At 49.9% G+C, this 24928-nt stretch overlaps 1 protein-coding gene across 1 annotated transcript in view; it reads right to left on the bottom strand.

The window, feature by feature from the left end:
* The window catches only part of LOC119442861 (uncharacterized), a 106330-nt gene that overhangs the window by 61243 nt on the left and 20159 nt on the right, over positions 1-24928 (bottom strand). Inside the window, 2 exon segments of the mRNA XM_049663035.1 lie at positions 95-698; positions 1455-1660. Coding sequence (XP_049518992.1) covers positions 95-698; positions 1455-1660 — 810 coding nt within the window.

Raw genomic sequence — 24928 nt, 5'->3', positions numbered from 1 at the left:
AACAACAGCGCCATTCCTCGCACCATGTGCCCGCGCTGCCGTTTTCTTTTATCGGTGCGTTGCGCAGCGCATTTACCGGCTGCAGACTGCTCACCGTGTGCTCTTGGCATCCTTGAGTGCCGACAAGAAAGCGGAGGTCCAACGAAGGGTCAAGTTGATCAGCGACGTCCAGCGGCAGACCAGCAACCAGACGAAACCGGTGCCGGCGCGCAGCCACGCGCGAGGACTGGCCAGCACCGCCACCCACGTATTCCACGAGCGGCCGCATACTTCGGATGCCTTGGAGCTGCTCTTCGAGACCCGCCGCCGCGACGACTGCTGCTGCTGCTGCTTTTCGGGCGAAGACGTCAGCGAGGAAGGCGTGTCGCCGGCGGTCAGAAGACGGGCGCGCCGCAGCGGCTCGCCGAGCAGCGATGCCAGCACGAACTTGAACGCTCCCCAAAGGCCCCACCCGAGATCCCAGAGCCGGATGCTGCTCGGCTTCTGCCGCTGGTGGGACGGCCGCCGCCGACGGCGATGGGCGCGAGACACTTCCATGGTCTTAACGCAGACGGCGGCTTCGCGTATCACAAGACCAACAACACCGGGCACGACGAGTACTGCGGGAGAATGTGACGGCGTCGTCGACAGGCATCCTCCTTCGCGTCGAGTGCTGCGCGGCGCTCCAGGGACGCGGGCGTGCCTCGAGCGTGGCGCTCCTGTTTACACGCGCCTCCTGAGCCGATAACGAAAAGCGCGCGGCGCGCGCGCGCAATGCGGCGGCGGCGAAGACACCGCGCCAGAAACCACCACCACGACGACGACGACGACCGGCGAGACCGAAAGCGAAGTCTTCTCGTGCCTCCGGGTTGGGTCCTCCTCTCTCGCGCACCTCCAGTCCAACCGCGGACAGACGCCGCCACCACCACCACCAACCACCACGGCAGCGCTATTTCCCTTCTCGGCTCCCCTGTCTGCTGCTGCTGTTCTTTTGCATCGCCGCCGGTGTGCTCTGGCACTTTTTCTTTCTTGTTTGCCTTTTGCTTTTTTCCCCCGTCTCTGTATTTATTGTCCCGCGGGCCGGCGAGGAGCCGCTCAACCAACTAAACCTCTTCTTTTACTTCGTTTTCTCTTCTCCACGACCCGCGGGCGGAGAGGTGGGCCGAGAGGTGCACCTCGCTCGCTCGCCGATGTGAAGGTCGAACGTCGGTCGGAGAAGAGGAGCGTCGCGCGAGGGGCTGGCCTCTGGCTGCTCCGCACACGGCGCACGATCGCCGCCGCGGGGGCCTTTCCAACCCCCCCTCCACTCTTCGCACACACTCCGAGAGCGCGACCGGCGCACGTGCGCAATGCCACACCGCTAGCGGCGGAGAAGAAGAGGGAGGTCCCGGGGAAGTTTTCCTCATCTCGTTCTTTAATGTCGTTCGTTGTCGGCCGGCAGGCCGACTGGCGTCGTCGTGACGCGCGGGACCCACTGGCTGCTGCTCTGTGGACGAAGCTTCGGCAGCGTAGTAGTGGCGTCAGGGAAGATGAGCTGACGAGCGGCCACGCGAAGACCGCCGCCGAGGCAATTACACCGTAGCGCGGCTGCCACCCTTTTGTCGTCGCCCGGTTGCCCACAGAGAAGTTCGCGGAGGAGGTGAGCAAGGGCTCCGCACCCTCGCCCTGCAGCTGCCTCCACCTTTGATGAAGTGCGTTTTTTTCGCGGAAGACGGGCACGCGAGCAGCGGAGCAAACAAAGGAAAAAACGGAACACCCGATACCCCTCTCACGCAATCTCCCTCTCTTGAACTCCTTCACCCGCATATTCGCTTATCAACGCTGCGAAAGTGTGACAGAGAGAGAGAGAGAGAGAGATGCACCTCGCACTAGTTTCTATCCCCTTTCAGTTTCGTGCTCGCGCTTTTTTCTATTTATGTAACGTCTTCCACGTAATGCAGCACCACTTTCAACACGGCTTTTGGATAAAAAAAAAGGACACGCCTCGGTGCATCCTCCGCGTCAGCGAAAAGCGCGCCGAGAGTTACTATTCGAGATCCGCTGTAAACGCAGCAGGTGTTGGCTGTGGGTTAGGTTAAATAATGAGAACAACAAAAGGCACGGACGAGTCCTTTCACTCGTCGCCGTTCTGAACTTGGCAGCGTCTTTAGATGCTGTCTCGATTTCCTCGCTGTAGTTACTTCAGTTCCTCGTTTAAATAGAAAGCGTTCGACGCTCGTTAAGGATTGCCGAGCGAAATCACGGTACTATTTCAGCAATTATTTCCTTCATAGTCATGGCGGCCAATCCCCACGCAACTATACCGTCCCTGGCAAGTGCCTATAGCACGCTTCGTTAGCAGCGTAATCAACGAATGGTCTCGTCGCTACAGTGCATTCCATCAAATTAATGCGCGTTAAAGTACTTACAGAAACATGGGCGTCAATGCAACTAAGTATTACAAACCACTTCTCAGCGCCTGTTTGAAGCGAGCTTTTACCCTTTTGTCTGAATACTCCATTACACCATCCGGCAACCGGTGCGTATAGTGAAGAAGAAGAAAAACATTAGCAATGACACGACTAAGTAGTGACCATGTGCGATTTGTCACCGCTCTCCTTTGATTAGCTCCTTTCATGGTTAGTACCGTGACCTCACCCTTGCTCCCAATACGCAACCCCAGGAAGGCGTTGAGAACACCGGGACATCAGGGCAAGACTCAAAACATCAGCGTTTGCACTTACATAAGTGCACCAAGCTTTCGAACATGAGCACTCGCAGACACGTAGTTTCCCGAGGCGATGTCCATCGAAAGCGACGACCTTCTAAGTCGTAAGTTTCGGCACGGAATATTAATGTTATTGTCAGGCCATCCAGGGCGATAACGACGGCGTGACGTTCGACTTGCACCTTTATTTGAACGCCCACCGAGAGGCTGCTGGGCAGGCAAAGCGAGAGAGCCGTAACCACCGAAGGGGCACCGCCATCTCGGTGCCACCACCGGGCAGGGGGAGAGATAAGGGTTTTTGAAAACACCGGGCGGCTATTGCGAGCTCCCTTTCTGGACAACAGGTAAACCTTCTTATCTCGACGCGCTTCACGACCAGACAGGCAAGGATCAGCCGCGCGGCCCATAACTTAGTTCGCGCGTGCGATCACTGTCAAATGTGGACGGACACGCGGAGGATGGACGTCGGCCTTACATCGGCCGTCGGCTGACACACTTGACCGGGACGCCGTTCGCGTCTGCCGGGAAATCGAACGTCCTTGCCCCGGCACATGAACCTGTTTAAAAAAGGAGGTCTCGCGATCCAAAGCAAAATGCGGGCGCAAGAGAGTTCGCAAGCAATATAGTAAGCATGCAGTCCGAGACGGTTTAACTACGGCACGCATCGTCTTGTTTTTATACAGGGGGATTCTTGTTCCTATAGAACTGCGCCGGTCCCAGAAACGGTACACGTTGTTACTCTTTCACGATGTACTATATACGTACGTCGTGTAAAGCGCGAACGAGTTACGGCTAAACAGAACGCGTTCTTTCATTTCCGCTTTCGTCAATTCGTGTAATGACGACATGAGTTTGGTTTGTACGCTTTGTGTGCCATCACTAGGCGACCGGGTAAGTGGCAACTAGTGAGGGATCGTGCTCTAAAGTTATTTGCGAGAGACGTTCTACATCGAAATGTCTTGTTCACGTTTCATTTGTCCGCGGTAATCGAATCGGCGCATTGGCCATGGAGGGCATGGAGGCACTGGCCATCCCCTTCAAACTTCGTTGATCGGTATGAGAAAAACGTTCATTAAGAAACTGAAAAATATATGGTTGTCTCTTATGTTCCTGTTTATTGTTACGCTTCAAAGTATAAGCGTGATGATCTTCCTCAGAAATATAGGTTACAAATGTCACCGCGTTCCGAGTGCCATGCACAGTGGCCCTGTCGGCGCCATCATGACAATACAGTTCCTGGCGCTGTACTTGGATTCAAAGGCAACAGTGAGGTAAATGCCAAAGACAGCGCGCCATTGTGTATTTTGGCGGTGGATTTTGGGGATAAGTTGGGGGCTGCATCTGGCTCAAGCCTACTCTTAGAGTAGAATATTTTCATTCTCATCTTCCTCTGCCTTTCGATGTCGGAGGGTAAGCGGCTTTGTCCTGGTGCAAACACAAACACGCTTCTTACCATTCATTATTGTCCTGCCGTCCGCTAAGTGTTATCTATTAATAACACGCTTTGCGGTAGCGGTGGCGTAGTGAAACTCCTCGTGAACTCGGTCTGCATGAGAAGTGAAAACATCCTGCCGAATCAATTCACTGTGCCCTACTGGGCCAAATGACAGCTGCAATACCGCTACCCTCTGGGCACCATCCTTCCGTCGAAGGGGCAGAGTGAACGATGGGCGAGTTGGCAGGGCAGTGGCAACCAGCGCTTTCTTCAAGCCTGCTTTCACGTGTTCGAAACAGGGTCTGTGGCTACGCAGCTGCAGCACCACGAGAAGCTTCCCGTTGACTGCAGCTCGAGCCCCACAAACACGCATTGTCTTCGCCTCACTACCGTGCTGGTGAAGTGAAACCGCGGCGGCTACAGTCTCCACAGGTCGCGTTCAATCAGCAGAATTCTAGCTAGAAACACGTACTGTCGCGCTGCACGGGTCTCTTGCGGAAAACAGTCAAAATCAGCCATGTTGCGCAGCACAACAATGCAACGTACGCTGACGAAGTGAAAGACAGATAACAGCGCTGGCAACCAACTATTATCGCGGCCTTATGAAATATTCTGCATGCCCAAGCAGTGCGTGGAAGGCGTCACCACCGTATATCAACACTTCAGAAAGGATTACGCGTCAGAAAAATGTGCAAGTCAAGGCTTTGCATCAATGAGTAAGCAGAACTTAGAGGCGCATTCTACACACTTGTATATACTGTTCAACAACGGCCACCCGTGCTGTCGCTAATGGTCCTGTGACTCTCAGGCCCTTCGTTATGTAGTTACCTCATTTGCCACAGTACGAGGGCGCAAGTCACGCTGAAACTACTGTCGCATGACTCCCTTGCCCTTGCGTATACCTAAGCTCCATCGCAAGCCTTAGTATTTACGAATATATTCTGGTAAAGCACACACTTTTCTTCTGTTTATGAGGCGTGGAGGGGCATCTGTCATGCCGTAAAATATGACCATAAATCAAGCTTATAGTTGCCCCGCAATTAAAGTATATTTACGCAAAAATTGTATGTACGCTCTTTCTCAGCAGTGACCATCACAGTTCGCAAAGTGTCTATAACAATCAGCACATGCAGGATACGTCGTCTGCAAATTCGTCATTTGAGGCAATGTTTTCAATGTTTCCGTCTTAATGTTTTCTAGACGAAGTAACGTACTGAAAAGTAACAAATACCCTCTCTAATTACTCGTAATCCAAATAAACTGGCAACCCCTTTCCTAACACCTCGATGTCCCTGAAGATAGACCGGCCTGGACGCAGAACGCATTGCATACGTTTGTTTAATCACAATCATGTAAGTGTGACTGCCTGAGACAATATAACCGTGATCACGACTGGCGAGTTACGTCGCTGTGACGGCGACTGCAGCTGCTCAGATGACGCTCGCTTTGGAGCGGGGTTACACGGTGACGTCAACACCGCGGAGTACGGCAACGCACAACCGCGACACGCTCAACTTGCCGTCTACGGGCGCGAAAGCGCGCGAACCGATGCGCCCGTCACGCTCCTGTGATGCGTAACTGTGACGGAGCTTTCTCACCAGACAGCGAGGTGGAGTGGCGGTACGGTGAAGAAGACAGGGCATTCCTTTGCGGCGATAGCAGGATACTGAGCCTGGTATTATGAAGTGCATAAGCCACCTATCTGCTCAGATTCCGCGAAAAGAAATAGCGTGGTTGAAGAAAGAAAGAAACAAGCACGGCGGTTGACACCTATCAACTATTTTGTTCTCCGTTGCAAACCCCAAGAACAAACGATTGTCGTCAATTAGAGAGAGAGAGAGAGAGATAGAAGTCATAAGGGAAAGGCAGGGAGGTTAACCAGGCTGAATCCCTTAGTGGCCAAGCACATGGATAAGCACAGAATAATCATGTGTGAATTACGGTTAATTACATGTATACACGCTTATGCGTCAAACTGGCTTTTAAATTGACTATGGGACCCCGTCAGGCTAAACTAAAGCAGCTTTTTTTGTCCCTGCTTGCCGCATTAATTTATTTATTTTGTCAATATACATATAAACAAAAAGTAATCCAATGATTAGGCCGTTTGCGAGAATGCAGACATAAGCCTGCGGTTGGTGCAAAAATTAACCAAAATAAGCCATAAGCTGGATTAAGAAATCAATATTCGACTTGTTTCTCGCTTTAAAAAATTGTGGACATACATCAGGTATATCCTGCCTTGGAGAACGGTGCATTGAAACGCAACACATGGTACGTACAATGTACTACATGTCTCTGTATTTACTGATTACGAAGTGTCCATGGTTCTGGGTCGTTTCTTGTTCCGCAGCTGTCCGAATAGCCAGAGGGGGCGCCATTCACAACACAGAGAAAGGGTATTCTGCACTCTCTGTTACATAGGTTTGATGACGCCAACTGATTGGTCAAGGCACCTTTTTCCAGTGATTTGCGAAACGCAACTGCTCATGCTAATGCCGAAAGAGCCTGTGCTGACGATTTCGTCGTGGTTTAAATAACCTGCTTCTATGCGCATGCGTGATCAGTCACATCAGTGAAGTAATACATGTAGCGTACAATCTTTAGTCAAACGCCACAGCCGACAAGCGCTGATTAGATATTCATGATAGTAAAAACTCTTGAGGTTTTACATGCCAAAAACACGATCTGATTATCAAGCGCTTACAGGTGTGGAAAGGGTGCAGGATGTGTGGCCTAAATTAGGCACTATATAAGCCGATACAAGGCTTATACTGCATCTTCTGGCACGATTTTCACGTGTTGCGGGAGCGCGGCGTTTTGACCTCAGGTCAGGGAAATGATAAGAAAGCTTCGCTGTGCAAAGCATTTTACAGGTAGCAAGAAAGATTCGCTCTAAAAAAAGAAAAAAAAAAGCTGTGCGAAGCATTTTACAGGTAGCTTATCTTGCACAGTTTCGAGTTACGAAAATATTTACCTTGGGACACCACTCGCAACAACGCCAAAAAAATCTCAGGACACCCAAGCACTTATGAGCTGTGAATGCGAAAGCATTAATGCCCAATTGAACGCCGCTGAGCGGTTCTTCGAGTTATGAATTCCACGCGAGCAAAGCGAGCGCGTTGAGACACTTGACGCGCTATGATTTGGCCTTACCGAAGCGCAGTTAGAACGCAGACGAGAGCTTGCGCGGACAAGGAACGCGAATATATACCAAAGGCTTGCGAGCGCGAAAGTGACGTGGCGTCGCGGCGACGCCCTCTCCCGCACGCAACGCCTGGCGCGCTAATGCAGCATCAGGTGTATCCTTTCGCCCGCTCTGCTCCGTCGAGGCGCGCTCGTAACGCGGCGTCGCAGCCAATGGGAACCCTAGGTGCCGTTTCGCTTTTTCACTAAATGGGTCATTTGACGCTTTCGCGTCGGATCCTTGTGAGAAATGTGTTCGCGTGGTGGCCGCTTTACCGATGTTCTCACTATAGCGTCGCCACACTCTGCGCTGGCGTGTTCGTATACCGCGTGCTCTGAAGTGCGAATTTGGGAGCTTGTGAGTGAGTGAGAAGAGGAGAGCGAGAGCAGCCCCACCAGTAGCATTCTGCACACATTTGGACTTCACAATATAAGCATCGAAAAGGTCAATATCTCCTCGGCACCTTTCACAAAACATTCGCAAGGCACCGCTGCGTGTAGCCCAGCGCACGCCGGCAGAGTACACGGGTCTTCGAGAGCATCTGCTTTCTATTGTCAATCGTTGGTCGCGCGCGGAACAACGCACATTGCGCTTCTGTGCGTGTCTGCCTGCCTCGCTCCAGAAGCGGACATGACCCCGCCTCAAACAATGGGCGACACTCGGAGCATGCTGAAAGCAGCCGGCACGCTTGCAGCAGTCGCACACAGGCCCGGGCAGACGACGGCCATCTCGTGTATAATGATCGCTTCATCTCGTCGACTCAGCGCCGCCGCGAGTGGACTCATTCCACGACGCGCGCTCGGGTAACATCACCGTGGAATACTTTCGTAAAGGGAAATGCACTCAACCTCACCAGGACGTTTAGAGCTATATAGTCATGTGCTCCTCAGCAATAACAGCATCCGGCGATCGTTTGCGACGCGAATCATCTTCGTTGTTGTCTGGCGCAAAGATCGTTCCATCACAGGTCGCATAAAAGCAACCACGAGGAAGATATTGATAACACGTGGCTTCCAAATAAAAAAAACGAGAAAAAAAAAACACTCGCGTCATGAGTCCGCTCGTAAGGAGTTGGGGAACAAGGAAATCGAGGCGTGAGCCGCGCGGATTGTCCTGATACTATATAGCAGATAGCAGCTGTCGACGCGTCGCCGAAAGCAGCAACAACAAAAATGGATCATTAATTCAATGCGCGGTTTTTCTCGACCAAACGAGGCTAAACCGCGGTGCGAAGGACGATCTCGTGCACGGGCGCGCGTGCATCACAGGCAGCAATGCACGCGCCGCGCGGTTCGGCGCAATCCGTCACAAATCTCAGCATAACGACAACGAGATGAGTGACGATTATGCGACGAACGAGCAACCGCGACTTGCATGCAAACTATTCGATAAACAGACCGACGCGCAGCAACGTAAGCTTAATTGGCACCACAACGGAGGTCGGGGGAGGAAACACCGATGAGACTAGCTTAGCCAGCCTTCCTCACTTTTCCGCAAGACATATAAGATAAAGCGATCCATTGTCGCATCCTTCAAGTAAATTATTAGGCGCATTTGCCGTGTTTACATATCCTCCTTTCGCAACCGGGTATCAATCAAGCCGCACACACCGATATTTCACATTCTTTCGCGGTCACATATATGGCAGAGGTGACAACACCCGGCCGTTTTTTAACACAAACTTCAGGCGCCGAGCTATGGAGCTTCGCTCAAGGGAATTTCTTCGGGAGTGCTGTCGCAGCTGTGCGCGAACATCGCATTCGGATTTAGCATGGATGCGACTTCGCCCAACGCGAATACGGCTCCAGAGACAAGGCTTCTCGGATGCAATTAAGCTTGCACAATACGTAGCTACTATCACATCTCGCACGAAGCATTTGAGCAAGGGCTCATCAGTTCATGGTGTATTCAACGGGGGTTCACTGCCACAAGTTGGACGATGTGATACGCAGCAGGTGTGCAGGTCAACACAGCTCATCATGGATATTAATCAACGTGTATTATAAATATATAGACGTACGACAAGATTTTTCACCTGCGTGCACGTTAAAAGTGGTTTTGTTGTCTGTTCAGGAATTTCTGACTTGCTGGAGGCGCCGACTCCGCGATCCCATTTATCACATGTTCTTGTCACGATGTATTTGTGACAAAGACATTGCGACAAAAACATCGGGACAAAAATGCAAAACCATGAGGCTTCGGGTTACGCTCGATCCCTAAAAAGCAAGACAGAAGACGAACCGCCAAGCGGGGAGATGTCGCAATGACTGCCACACGCTACACACTGTCTCGTTTACGAAGCGCGCCGGAGTAGTTCTTGCATCGGCACAACTGGTGAACGCGTCGAGTTACACGGCGTTGCTCAATATATGTTCGAACTTTGACACCCGCAAAGTCATTATCCGTATAGTGTACCAGTTGCCTGCCGTGGATACAGGGTGCGGGTTACGGACATTCATGTCCACATACGACTATCGCCGCAATATATCGCTGCAAAGGTTACCCTCGTTCACTGTACAAGAACACAAGGCCTCATTTCACAGCACGAAGATCATGATCATTTACACCGTCATGACATTTAAGCGAATGTGTCCGTCTGCAGTCAAAAACCAATTATACACAACAATGACATTGCTGCGAGGCCACCATTGACATCCATGCCGTGTGCTGACGTACAGCACCGCCACATTTTTCTTACTTTGCGTTTGAAACAGCCATCCCTGCAATTCAACGGTATAGGGCCTGCCTAGACCATAAATTCAGTTTTTGCGTATATACTAAATCCGATTACGTCCTCTGAACGCTCGAATCGCAACCAGCAAGCCAGTGGTTGTGCTTTGAGGAAAACCACCGCGAGTCCGAGAGATTCGCGATCCTTATCGGGATAACGAAATCCCCATAAAACGCGGCACCGCTGTACTGGCAGCCAAAGAGTGCATAATCTTTCCCCATGGAGTAAAACTGACGCAACAACCGCAGGTGCGTTCAATTTTGTGGTTAGCCGTGCAACGAAAAGTAAGTTTCGCGCGCAAATATATAGGTCACGCGCGCAAAATGACTTTATTTGCGCACTATATTACACAAACAGAAAGCACAATGGTGCACGCTTAGAATGGCACAAGCATAGGCCACCCGCAATAACAACAAACCAATGCCCAAGTAAGTAACCCACAATATAAAAAAGAAGAAGAAAATGCAATGTCATCTTCACAGAAGCCGTCGTTTCTTTATATATAGGGCAAACAGATGGTCTCCGCGTCAAACAGCCACAAAGTGGAAGCAGCTACGAAGATTTTTGCGAGTGCTTCAGTTATGCTCACAACAGAACTATAGCACATTAACGTTCCAAGTTATTAAATAACGCGCCTGGCCGGCAAAGCTTCCAGCTATATCACCGACCGACAGGCAGGAAAAGCAGCTGCAAGGCGTTTCTGATGTCGCGTGCTACGTCACACAGTCTGACGTAGCAATGACGCCAATGAACTGCGGAGGAAAAAAAAAAAAAAAGAGGTAGGGGAACGAAAAGGGGGGGGGGGGGGGGGGGGGGGGTCGAGAAGCGCAGCCCTGGCGAAACTCAAGGAAATGCTGATGACGACAGAGCCAGGCAGGGCGAAGGGGGAAAAAGAAAAATAACAGGGGCTTAGTACTCATAACGCCGAGACAGCGTATATATGACGGGGAACGACACCGATAAGAGTGTTTGTCATTTGAATAGCCCGTCGCATGCAGGACTTTGCGGCGTGTGCCCAGACGATCAAGCAGCTGCGAGAACGATCAGGCTTGAGCAAACGTCGCGGCGCGCTCCACGCATACACGCGGCTACAGTTGAACCCAGATATATCGAATCTGATAGGGATCACAAAAATGTTCCACATATAGGCAATGCCGATATATGAAATAAAAGCTTTACACAGATATTTTCAAGGGGCATTTTACAGCTGTTGCGTATATACACAATAATTCGTTATATGTGTGTTCGATATATCCGGGTCCGTCTGTAATTAAAACGGCCACCTCGCGGGGAAAATACATGCATGGAGAGACGTCCGAATCCGAGCCAGTTACTATATAGCCCATATGCGTTACAACTGTTGGGTGCTGAAGCGCGCGCCGCTTTGCCTCCTGCCCTTTAGCTGGCGGTTAACTAACCAGAGCCCTTCACTCTGCTATAATGCAATAATTCCTAATATGCTAGGACTGATTTCGTTTTCGCTTTATTCGCTTGTTTTAGTGTCGTGTCAACGAACTAGGTACTACGTGAAGAAAATATGTAAAATGGCAGCACGGGTTATCTTTTGCCACAAAAGTTTACACAGCCCACGGAATACTTGTCTTAACTCGAAGCGATTTTTTTTTTTTTTTTTTTTTTTTTTGCAAAGAGCTCAGGCTGTCATAAGTGTGGATGGTTATAGGCTTGCTGGTATTGTAGAGGTAAAACTGTGTGGCTACGTCGTTTTCCCCTACTTAGTTACGCTGTCATACGCACTGCTCCTCACCGCTTCGAGTCTATATCGTAAAACAGAACTGATGAGCCCGCCCGAATTCATATGACCTCACTAGACCCTTAAGGTAAACTGCCATAATGGCTCATTCGGTTGAAGACATATGATTTCAATTATACACTTAAACGCCAAACATATTCTCTTGACTGACACCAAGCATCGCGAGCCAGAAAGAAAAAACGATAAAACGGCGACAGATTGGTGGCGACGGTACACCACCGAATTTCCGAACCACCAGCTACCTGTCACCGCCTCAGATTTTGACAACTATACTCGCTGAGGCTCCTTAGCTGTTGGTCGTAATTAAACGTCGATCACCGCCGCAGTGGCTATGACGTTCTGCTGCTGATCACGAGGTCGCGGGTTCAATTCCCGGCCGCTGCCGCAGCATTCGGATAAGGCGAGTGCAAAAAATGCTCGTGTACCATATTTGGGTGCACGCTAAAAAATTGACCCGAAGGTGTCCTGTGTACGACGTCCCTCATAGTCCATGGATCGCGTACGTTTTAAAAAATCAATCTTTGAACGAAGCTATAGCGAAAAATAAGAAATTCAACCCGTCTAAAAAAACGACATTAGGCTTCTCAATATATTGAGATGCATAATGGCGTGGAGACAGGAGACACGGTATCTGCCGAACAATGGTAACTAACGCGGCAACCTCGATATGCGAAGTATTAGATTTTTCAGTACCCGCCGCGCTAGCTTTGCGACTATATGGCGTTGCATTGCTAACCTCGAGGCCATGCGTTCAATCGCGGAGGCAGCATTTCGATAGGGGCGAGACGCCAGGACGATTGTGCACTTAGATTTAGGTGCACGTTAAAGGACCCCAGGTGGTCAAAAGTAATCCGGAGTCCCTCACTATACGGCGTGCCTCATAATCAGATCGCGGTTTTTGGCACGTAAAACATAATATCTCTGTTATTTAATCTTGCAAAGAAAAAAAAAAAACTTCACACTCGATCACAGAATGTGTGCGATAAAAGCACGAATCAACAACAGGATATAGGCAAGTAAACGCTGCACGAGATCATTTGCTCAGCTCAATGAAAAGTGGCGCGGCCTCCCATGTACGGGTCTATTCTTCCCACAGTGATATACCAGTACCACGGCCACTCGATGGAAAGGTACACCGTCTGCCTTTCCATACATGCTCCTATACTCCTTCCCTGTCACGTGTTACCAGATCTACAAAAAGTATACGCTTCTTTCAGCAAGATTATTGGCACATGATCTCACCGACTAAGTGTCAAAATATGATTTGCACCGTAAGTTACTCGCATCGGAGAGGGTATTACGAAGCCCGTGTCACTATATATAAACGACGTACATCGCAAAAGTTGCGCTTCGCAAAAGCCGCAGCTTGCGCAACGTCTGCCGCGTTCAAACGCAACCTTCTCTGCTAAGAACAATTTCCTTCTTTTTCGCTATACAAACGTTGGACGGTCTCCAATAGAGCGGTCTGCCTGATTAGCATGACATAGCACTCGAAAATACGTCAGGCATTGGGCCGCATACTAAGTACCACATGGCAATTATCTCGGGAAGCCAACACTGGCATGCTCTGGTAGTCAGATGGCCCTGCCTAAGGCTTTGGCTATCCGATATTGACAATTAACGGGGTGTGTATTTACAAGGGTTAAGCGGGCGGCACGAAAGTAATTCGCGGGCCGTGTGCGGCCCGCGGCCCGGGTTTGAGGGCCACCGAGTCTGTACGCGGCACCATCACGAGAATGAACTCCGGCGCGAAGGTTTACGAGGTCAGGAAACACACACGACGGCACATGTGAGAACTGTCCATAATGTGAATTCCAAACCCTCATAGTGAAACAAAAATTCACAGGGTCTCTTATGTCATCCCCAAGACGACTTGAAGGCCGGTGCATTAAAGACGTACACGTTACGTGTACATCCCCCCTTAATTCGCTTAGTCTACTTCGCTTAGTCATCCCCTTTAGTTCGCTTAGTGTACTTCGTTTAGTCATCCCTCTTAATTCCAAGCGTGGAGGGTTCGACTCCCACCCAAGGTCGTGGATTCGAGTGCCTTAACTATCTTAATTACATGTGCCTTAATTAACCTCGCCTGAATTGCCGCCAATGTGGTGGGTTCGACTCCCACCAAAGGTCGAGGGTTCGCAGCCTTTTTGTATGCCTTTCGCGTCGTCGATGCGTTTTCGCTCAAGGTCTACTGACTAATGAGGCATATAAGGCTTTCGCCTCAATAAGGAACAAGCTGCGCCTGCGCTCTACTGCCCTCCATGTACGTGGACGACTATATACCACTAAGGTTCAATTTGCAGCTACAGCGAAAGGAAACTGACAGCGTTATACCGAGAGCAGCAATGAAACGTGGCGGATATCGCCGATTTAAGTCTGCTCCACCATAGACGGAAGGATGCATGCACGGATCGTCCCTCAAACGCTGACACGACACGAGACGGCTGTCTGTGTGTGTATAGCATACGCACTCGTCTAGCTAACGGAGCGCGCCGACGTTGGAAACGAAGCGCGACGCGGGGTGCGTATACGCCAAGCGCAGCGCCGCTTCCACGGTTGACGGCGCCCAGATGCGGACGGAGCAGACGCCCAGCTCTTCTTCCTCGAACGAGGCTTACGTAAGAGGAAATAGAAGAGAAAAAAAAAAGAAGAGCCGCACGGTCCTCGCTTGCGGGAATTGTGCGCGCGCGCACCCGAACTCTTACGGCATGTTCGAAGAGAAGCGGTCCGCGCATTTGGACAATTGTAAGCGCGAAACGCTCTCACGCTCACGCTACACGGCTCTCTAAACACGCGCGACGCCTTCTTTGTAAGCTGCCTGCATACCACCTACTACGGAACGGTCGCTTTTACGCAGCACTTTCGCTCGACGTGAGATCCAAGCGAGCCGAACCACCTAGGCGTATCGAGAGAGAGAAAGATAAAGGGGGAGGGGGGAGGAGATTTCTTGGCGTCATAATTTGAATGATGCTCAATACTCCGTTATCAAAGACAAAGAGAGAGAATAGTATTGTAACGTTGCGGAAGTCACATATAAAGATGTATTTACACTATTTACAAGGAAGGCAACGGTGTACAACAAGATGGCTGTCGATACCGATTACACCTCGACACGTCAAATCGTCGTCTTCTGACTTTGGCGCCACTCTTAGTTGCGCCGTAACAACACACACAGTAATTATATACAGGGTGTCCCAGCTATCATGCAGCACGACTTAAAAAAAAAAAAAAAGAGGAACGGCGTTACGCGAAGCAAACCTTGTGCGTATTGTTTCCAGTGAAGTGGAGTAGCCGCCAGGAAGTTTTTCGTTACTGAGATTTAATTAGTTAATTGTAATTAATTATATAACCCGAGAAGTAATGTCCTAATTATCGAAGTGTCAATGAGAAAATTGTAGAGCAACATGAAAAACTCCCGATACAGCTTTCTGTTGCTCAGTACGTGCTACATAAATGCGTTTTTCCGAGCGTGAAAGGAGTCCGCGAATACACGCAAAGCGCCTCGAGCGGCCAGTCGAGCGGCAATTCTGCGTGTATTCGCGGGCTCCTTTCACACTCGTAAAAACACATTTATGAAGCACGTATTGAGCAACAGAATGCTGTATCGGGAGTTTTTCCATGTCGCTCTACAATTTTCTCATTGACACTTTGATAATGAGTACATTACTTCTCGAGTTAGATAATTAATTACAATTAACTAATTAAATCTCAGTAACGAAAAAATTACTAGCGGCTACTCCACTGCACTGGAAACAATACGCACAATGTTTGCTTCATGTAACGCCGTTCCTCTTTTTTTAAATGGTGCTGCATGATAGCTGGGACACCCTGTATATATATATATATATATATATATATATATATATATATATATAGTCAGCGTAGATATATTCGCCCACATGCTACTCTGCAAGGGAGGGGCACAGAAAAGGCCTTAAGAGAAGGAGGACGGAATACGTGAAAACTTTCTGCAGATACGGATTTGGTGGGGGGGAAAAACAACGTGCGCAGCTTGCACTAGTGTTGCAAGGCTGCAGTAAACAGCGGAGCTGGTGATCGACCTAGCTTTTCTTCCAGGTTTTACTAGGCTTGGCCAAGTTTTGCTAGGAAATGCTAAGTGCTGCTAGGCACGTGCGATATTCCGAATCGGCTCGCCGTCGACGCGCAGATTCTCGCTTGGCCGCGCGACGCGCTTCAAGATGAGCGGCTTCTTCTTTGGGTGTCCGCATCTTCTTTGGTCATCCCATGTCAAGGGTACATGTACTCGCCACAGAGTCAACGAGAATTCTGCCGCCGTCGCGGCGGCTCCGAGCTTTATCTCCCCGGTGACGTCACGGCCAAGCTGCACCTACACACTTGCCGGGGCGTGGCTGGTCGAAACCTGCCGAGCCGCCGCCAGAGGCACCTGCTGCAGTCACGGACTTCATCACGGACACCCCGCGTTCAGCGCGAACGCGGGTAAACGGGGAAACGCGAAAGGCAGCAGCTCTGCGCGTTGCCTCGTTGGTGCTGCTACAATTTATTTCTCTCTCTCTATCTCTCTCGCTCTCATTATTTTCTCTTTCTCTCTCCCAAGCATAGCGCTCGCATGCTCTCCTTCCCTCTCCAACGTAACATGTGCACGGTACGGAGATGAGGCGAAGCACACGCCGCTCCTTGAGGTGGTTGCTAGGCAACGCTCTCGCTCGGCGTTTTTTTTTTTTTTTTTTTTTTTAGGGATTCAGCAGACACATTACGCACGGCTTCAACAGCTTTAAAAAGAAAGATATTGTATTCCCACGCAGTTTTAATTTGCCTGCGATGTCTTGTCCGTTATCAAAACAATTGACATAGTGTGTGCAGGCTTTTAAACGACGTCTTTGACTCTTTCGTGTTTTTTAATGCAATTAGCATCCTTTACCCATATACTTCAGGTACATTGAATCTATCTATTTATCTAGCCCTTACGCCGACCCAGTGATCCAAGTTGTCTACAGCGTGATGCTGCCATGGTGGTTCCATTGACGTCATTCCAGTTTCGTCCTACGACTCTCGTTATTCCGTCATCGTCATACCACCTTCGTCTTTCCATCGACGTTATTCCTTCGTCATTCAATCGAAGTCATCCTGCCGTCGTTCAATCTTTATACCGCCGTTTACACTGACATCGTCATGCATTGGTTGCCATACCGTCGTGGTCGCTCCAGCGTCGTCATCCGATACAATAGTCATTGTCACAAAAGTCACGTTATTTCTTTAATTCTCCACCTACCCGCCTCCTAAGTATACACGCCTATTAAGCGTCGCTTCTCTAAGAATTAACCGCAAAACTACGTACAGCTCCTTTTCGCGTAAACGGTAGCGAACGTGATCTTTGGTATACATCTAGAGCACGTTGAGCTGTGTGCGTACGTGGCTGTTGTTTTGTGTGACTAAATTGCTTGCCGGTGAAGACGACCGCTAGCAGAGTCCGAGCTACGGTGGAAGCACGCCTGACTACGTGAAGCCGTCTTCGTCCGCAGCTATTGTTTTGTGCGTGATTAAATTGCCTGCGGGTGAAGGTGACCGCCAGCGGAGCCTGAACCACGGCCAGAACCTGTGTGAGCGCGTATGCTTTCATGTGTGCGTCTGGACGGCTAGAGGTGAATGCGGACGCCTCGAGAGGTTTATAAAAACGAGCCGATCCGACACTTCACCAGTCTGCTCCGGGGACGATAAATGAACGCCGAGCAACTCCCGGGCAAACAGGCGGCCAACATCACGTCCCGACACCGAACACCGCCAGGCGCCGTGCAAGCCAGCCGCCGACGTCGAGGCGCCGACTTCGAGGGCCACTTACGAGTCGCATCGGTGTGGACGGATTGTCGACGCGCCCGGCTTACTGTACATCACTTTTGATTCTTTGGACTGTGGACTCTAAATATTTTATTTCCCGATTACTGTTGGAACTTTAGCTGGTACCGATAGACATTTATAGTTCATTGTTACGACTGCACATCGTAATTGTTATACATTGTTACACCTTTTCTTTGAAACTGTCACTTTCATACTTTTTCTGTCTAACCTATTCACAGCTACTACTTAATAACGCCAGTTTGCTGTGCGGTTGAGAGATAATATCAAATTACTGCTCTTTGCTTGTTTGATCCGGCCTCTGAAGCCAGGCACCAGACTCCTCCCCCTTATGCCACTTCTCAGGAGGAGCTAATGCATCGACTCTGATGCCGTGACAGTCGTGCAGTTGTCACGCCATCGATGTCATCTCATTGTCCTCACGGCGTCGGCGTCACGCTGTCAGCTTTATACCATCGTCATCATTTAGGAAACCGTCACCCCATCGTCATGCCGTCATTGTCGACGCTGGAGAGCGAGTGTCATAGCAAAGTAGGCCGATCGAGAAAACAGTGTATGTCGCATGTAGACGAAGCAATGGAAATCTCGAAACGACTACAGATTCTAAATAAAGGTGCATTCATCAATACGGTGTGTCACTACATTGATTGAACGCTAATCGCAATAACGTCGACAGTCATTGTCAGATTAGTTCTGCCGGAATTATTTTAAAGGACAGTAGTAGTTCGAAAGTGTAAGGTCAAATTAGTCCATAAACTGAGGACTTATAGACTATAGGCATTGCACAGACTGTCTATATATCGAGAGTCTGCAGATGGGCGCCTGTAGGCTCTTTTTTAGACAGCGATCACGTTGTTCAGTACACAAGCTGTCATTGCAATAATTACAAGAATTCGCTGACGGCGTGGAACGCCAGCCTACAAATTAAATATCGTCAAGTCGCCGAGCACCGAAATCTAAAAAAGGTTTCCCCACAGTGACTGTTCCAGAATACGCGTCACGCCGGAAAGTGGCCTCACCGAAAAGTGGCCTTCCACGCCCTGCGGAAAGAAGGGTATTTCAATCTGTAACGGTTCTCCCCGTTAACTTCTTGTGCAGGTGTTTTATTGCTCTTGAAAAATTCTTGCACAGATGACCAAAAAGAAGTGCTATCAGATCGAAGCAGAACATCTGAGTGGTCTACCAAGATAAAAAGCTCCTGTCGGCAGCTTGACAAAGGTCTACGAGCCACAGTATGTGGCAGTAGCAACAAAAGGGCTAAGATGCTAAGATTGCAAGTTAGACTCACCACTGATTGTCAGTTTTAAGCAAACTACACTCTCAAAATATCAAAAATACCTTCAATGCAAGACAGATTCACCACTAATGTCAAAACAAGAGCAGGTAAAGCGTTCAGGCAATGTCATTTACACGGGCGATGCTATTTACAGAGTATTCGCGACTTATTCGCCTCACCAGCTGGAGACACGGCTGCAACAGCTGCTGCTCTACATATGAATGTATCGGAGACCAGGCTCACGCGCACGCGTTCACGTGCGTGTTTTCGAAATCGAGCAAGACACCGCAGAGTCACGAGACAGCGGGGAAAGCGAGGCCAATGCCTTCGACATCGCAAGGGAAAAACCCACCGAGTGCAGCCGCAACGGTTCAGGTGATACCAGGGACGCTTGGGCCAGTCGACGTCGAGCTCGTCTTGCAAACCAGCTACTTCAGCTATGAGACTGTTCGAAAATTGTTACGATGAAACCAGCCATGTGGACTTAGACGAGCAGTCAAGTAACGCACAGTGCATGAACAGACGTATGGGTCAAAAGTGAATGCGTTCTATACCTTGTTTCGTACTCGATCTCGCAGTACAACTATATACTATAGCGCAACGCTGTGGAAACTGAAGCAACTTTTGTTCTTTTTTTTTTTTTTTCGGTGGACTTTCCGCAAGGCGTATGTACAGAAAAAATAATAAAGCAAGAGGCGTCAAATAATCGGCGACTTCGTGCGCGGCTGCATCCGTGAACAAGTATTGCGGCCCAAGTTAGGATTAAAATTTAAAAAAAAAACGGAATATTTTAGTTAATACTTCCATCATACGTTAAATACGCTAAAGAGTCGCCGATTACGTTAGATTACTTCGCTTTCGGTTGCACGTTTCTCTGTACTCCATCAATGTTCCACAACCGCTGCAGTGCGTGCAGGGAATGTCTCGGCAGGCGATCCTGATGCTCTGGTAGAGGATGGCGACCGCATAATAACATATTTATACTCAATCTGTTACAGAAGATTCGCACGTGAACGATGCCGAGAAAGAGAGAGAAAAGGTTGTAATGGGAGCTGGCGAGGTTAGCTTAGCCAAATTCCTGGCATGCTACTCGAGAGAATAAAGAAAACCTCCTCAAGAAGTACTTTTTGGAGTGCACCATAGGGTGGATATTTCGCGCAGTACACTTCAGAATTGAGATTAAGGTAAAGATGTCGAAGAGCTCGAAACAAGGCAACTGGTCGGGCTAAGCGCCTGCACGCTTGAATGGGAGACCGAATCAGCCGTCACACTGTACCCGTCGTTATGGTGGCTGTCGTATAGCAACGCGGCAACGAAACGACCTTGCCGCGTCCGGCGCGGCAGTTAAGTTACACAAATGTGTGCAAGGGGCATTTCATTTTCGATATGCATTTTTTTTTTAACACGAAAGTGTTTTATTCCGGGGTCCACCAAGACTTCACTGACGTATTTCCGTCACGGAAATACGTCATAGAACATAATACAAAGAAAGAAACCAGAAGAAAAAGTTCCACAAACATGCAAAATTTGGGAATCGAACCCACGACCTCTCGGTCCGCGACGATAGATCGCCGAGCGTTTAACCCATTGCGCCACAAACGCATTCGCAGAGAGCTACACAGACGCGCCTTATATATCTAACACTCCTCCGTGTACCCGCGCTCTTGCTCGGGGCGGTGCCGCCGCCTACGAGCAGAAAAGAGAAGTACTGCATTATGACACTAAAGCCCGGGATACATGGAGCGAACTTTCTCGACGAACTTCACGCGTCAAGTAACGACGCGGCGACACGACGCAGGATGTTTGCTGTGTTGCAATACATGCGGCGAACGCCGCCGCGCGTTGGCCGCCGTGTTGGCGGCGGTCCCGGCCGCCCGCTTCGAACTGAATTTGGCGTTGTCCTTGTAGAATTCACTTAGTTGGAAGCAAATGACTGCGTAAACGGCTTTCGCTTAGTCTCAGGCCGCTTCGATGACAGAGTATTATGGATAACCTTGAGTAGTTTTCGAGATCGCTTCTCGTTTCGAACGCGTCTAAGCCTAGCGAAAGAAATATCCGATGCCAACGCCATCTATCGGGGAAGTCGGGAGATAGGCATGACGACAGCATGTGGCCTCTGAGATCAGAAGATTTCTGTTGAAGGTTGTTGTAGAGAGCTTGCACTGCTTGTCTGTTTCCTCGCAGATCAGCGGATATGGCATGTACAAATACAACGCGATTCCTGAGAGATCATACTAGGAACTACTCAATCGGTGCAGAGACATGCAGACACGGCAACACCAACGCGATTGCAGACGACGCGAAAAGGCGCGCGCGCGCGGAACACCAGCATGCATTGCGACCGGAACTAGTGCCTCCTGATTGGCTGTCGTCCACCGCTGCGCGCTAGACGCTTCCGGCGGCGGCGTTCGCCCGACGAAAATGTTTGGACAGGCAGATCGGCTGCGGACGGCAAATTTCTTGACGCCGGCCGTCGGACGTTCGCCGCCCGACGAAGTTCTTCGCTCGGACGCCGGTTATTCGCTCCATGTATTCCGGCCTTAACGCGCACCGACAGTGAACGCTTCGGTGGTCTCAGCACTACGACGCCTCGATGCCAGCATTCGAAGGGACGCTGGCATCAAGAAGCACTACCAACGCCACCTAGGTGGCGTTCACCGTACTCAGCACAGCGGAGCGTGGCCTCCGCAATTAGCTCTGAAAATGTTTCTGAAGTTGATCGCGGAGGCTGCAATTACGACGCGCTGTACGCGCTGATTTGACTCGCTGACGATTCAGTTACGTGCTTTGTCTTGCGCGTTGTATTAGTGTGTCAGTTACGTGCTTCGTCTTTCGCGTTGTGCTAGCGTGTGCAGCGTAGTGCAGCTTCCATATGCACGACGGTTGCTCATGGTCATCGACGTTGGTAGTCGTGATGGAGGAGACGTGCCACCAGGCGTCAACGTGGGTGCATCAACGCCTAAGGGCGCTTTAGCCACAAAACACCAATAGACATTATATATCAATGTGCAATAAACATTACACTACTTCTGTGAAGACACGTTTCACTTTCGTGTTCTATACCGATTCCTATATAAGAGGGATCAACCACATTTTTTTTTATCAACGTTTAAGCATGCGCAAACGACTGTTGTCAGAGAACGTCAGCGGGATCCGGTTGCCTGTCTCCGAAAGTAGTGGCGCAACTCCTCTCAAACGTTCACGTCATTTAGCTTCTCGGACACAGCGGTGCATTTGTTTCGGAGCGCTAATAAATCGACTTTTTTTTTTTTTTTCCGAAACACCAGTAGACGTTGGTTTGGCGTCCAGTGGATTGGCATCTTTTACCTTCTGTGAGCCGGCTTTCTTTTCTATTTCAGTATACGACGTATTGTACTCCCGAGGATACACGGCACTGTGCAGACGGCAAGCGCATTTAACCGGCCTCGAGTGAAGCTACAATCGAGCAGTATTCGGCTGCTGTGTTGCCAAAGAAAACATACTTTTTTGTTTTTAATCAAGACGCTCTCAACGTAGCATAAATGCGGTCAGCGTAGTATTCGAAAAATATTCGAGAAGCCCGCTGAATATTCGAAAGCGATTATAAGAGTACTCCACTCGAATTTGATTGCAGACAAAAAATCACACCGCTGGTAAAAAGAGCGTTCTAAACGGCAATCTTATAGCAAGCGTAGAGAAACATATTTCCACATCTTTATTTCGCTGTTCGCCTCCCCCTGCATAGACTAGCCAACCAGACGCTTTTCTGGTAAACAACTCTGCCCTTCTCTATTTCTCTCTCTCTCAGTCCTCTCTTAAACTGCAACACGTCCCGCCGGAAAATGAAATGGTCGAGATCTCGGCCAGCGCAAAACGTTTTTTGCAGCAGCACAGTCGGCCAAGAAAGACGACGTAGAGGTGGACTCCGAATAAATTTCGAACAATCCGGGTTCCTCATGGCGAATACACCTAAATCTCAGTACAAGAGTGTTTTCGTATTCCGCCACCATCGGAATGCAGCAGACGCGGTCGGGAGTCAAACCCGGGACCTGTTGCTCATGAGCAGAAGGCCGCGGCTACTGAGCCACCGCGACAGGTCGCAAAATGTTTTCGGGTGCTCTACGGTAGGTGCTCTATCACCCACTGATGCGCAGAACCACGCTGCAGCGCGCAGTCTCAATGAAGTACAAGGCCGTACGTAGGAATGCAAAAGGAAAAGAAATTCGCGACGAGTCGGCTTTGGCGGGTGTATAAAAAAGCCGTCAAGGATTTGCCACACAGCGCGAGACTTGAGACACCACGAAGGAAAATAAGTGGCTGCAGGCAACGGTTATTACTCGACAATACTGCGCTCGAAATCGGTCGCGCTCGTCTCTATTGTACTATATGGCCGAGCAAAGCTAAACGGCCTCCTTTCTCTTTTTTTTTTTTTCCAGCGTCCCTGTCCTTTGTGAAGCGGCTCCCCTCCGCCGCAGCCTCTTTTACTGCGAGCACAGTCACCGGAAGAATGATGAAGTGTGCGTTGTTCCGTCCTGAAGGAATAGCTACTACACTATAGACATAATGGCCCTCGAGCACGTATAGCCGAGAAGACAGAAATAAGTAAGCGAGAGTCGAAAGTCTCGACGGTCCCGCGCTTTCTTTTCTTTTTACTCGCGGAGCTAGCTGGCTGCTCGAGACGACTGTTTCGCGAGGCAGTGCGCGGTGGATTACGGCGCAGTGACGAGCGTGTCGGTCGACTGCCGCGTCGCAGACTAGGCGACACCGAACGACAGCCAGGCGGCGCCTCGTGGTGCAAGTTCGAGTGAGGAGCGCTTGTGAAGCAGATTTTCCGGCCGAAAGACTTCGCTGGTTGAAGCTTTTAGCGCACAACAAGACGAGAAGTAGACATGAAACACACGAGCGCTGAAACATATACTTCGCTGGCTTGGCTCGGCTCCACCGAAGCAGTAGGGAGTTCGATTTGTGACGGCGCTAGCGACGATGTTTTCGCTATCAAAATGATTTAAATAGACGGCCTCGCCCCACACGCACACACACAACAAAAAAAAAAATGCTTGCCGTCAGCTGAGCAACTTGAACACGGTGCAGCGCTCATATAAACACATATAAACGCACATATAAACAAGTACGCGGAAGCAATGATTGAAGCGGTGTTAACGTGAATTGATTAGCCATGTTGTTTACAAGCATCGCGATGCAGCGCACCACGAAGTAGCACGAAGTTCGCAGTCTGTAGCGCGCGCGTATCACTCACTGTCAATTATATTTATTTCATCTACACACCACGCGCTTTCTAAGACGGCACGTCACCAAACGTTCAGAGATAAGTGGTGCAAACATTTTCAAAACAACACCTCTTCCTCTTCACAACCACAATCTCTCTCTCTCTCTCTCTCTCCCCCCCAAGTGAAAAAAAAAAAAAACGAAGAAAAGCAAGCAGCGCGATGACGATATATATAGTTATAGCTACCGTGATGTCTGCTCGCAAAGCAGCAACATTATTACCCTTCGCATCGTATTGCAGCTAGGCCATCGACGCCCAGGCCTGCGTCACGTAAAATTCCCCCAAGGTGCTCACGCGGCCTTCGAACACAAGGGGGCGAAACGAAGGCGAAGTGTGCGACTCGGATTTCAACGTTATTAAACGGATATTTTGGTCGCTCGCAAACGCGCAACAGAGCTTCGACGGCGCGAGAACTATTTTCGGAGGCAGACGCCGCTTCGCAAAGGACGCACCACGCCCACTCAATAACAAAGCGACCGCGAAAAGCACGGAGCGCCTTTCGCCCGCGTCTCAAAGACAACGACCGAGCAAATCGACTGTGCCGCGCATTGAAGTGCACGCTTCGAAAATGGGCATCAGAACCTCGAATGCGTGAGAACGTTCAAAACGTATATGGAGTGAACAGCCAGCAAACCCGATCAGACGTTCTAAGAGCCTTTACAATTAAGCGTATACAAGTCGACAATGGACGGGGAAGAGGAAAAAGAAAAGAAGCAAACACGGGCCGCTTCTTGTTGTTGCGGC

This window comes from Dermacentor silvarum, chromosome 2, assembly GCF_013339745.2.
Source record: "Dermacentor silvarum isolate Dsil-2018 chromosome 2, BIME_Dsil_1.4, whole genome shotgun sequence".
Taxonomy (NCBI): domain Eukaryota; kingdom Metazoa; phylum Arthropoda; class Arachnida; order Ixodida; family Ixodidae; genus Dermacentor; species Dermacentor silvarum.
Note: the sequence above shows the minus strand (reverse complement) of the source record. Positions and strands in the feature narration are given on the sequence as shown.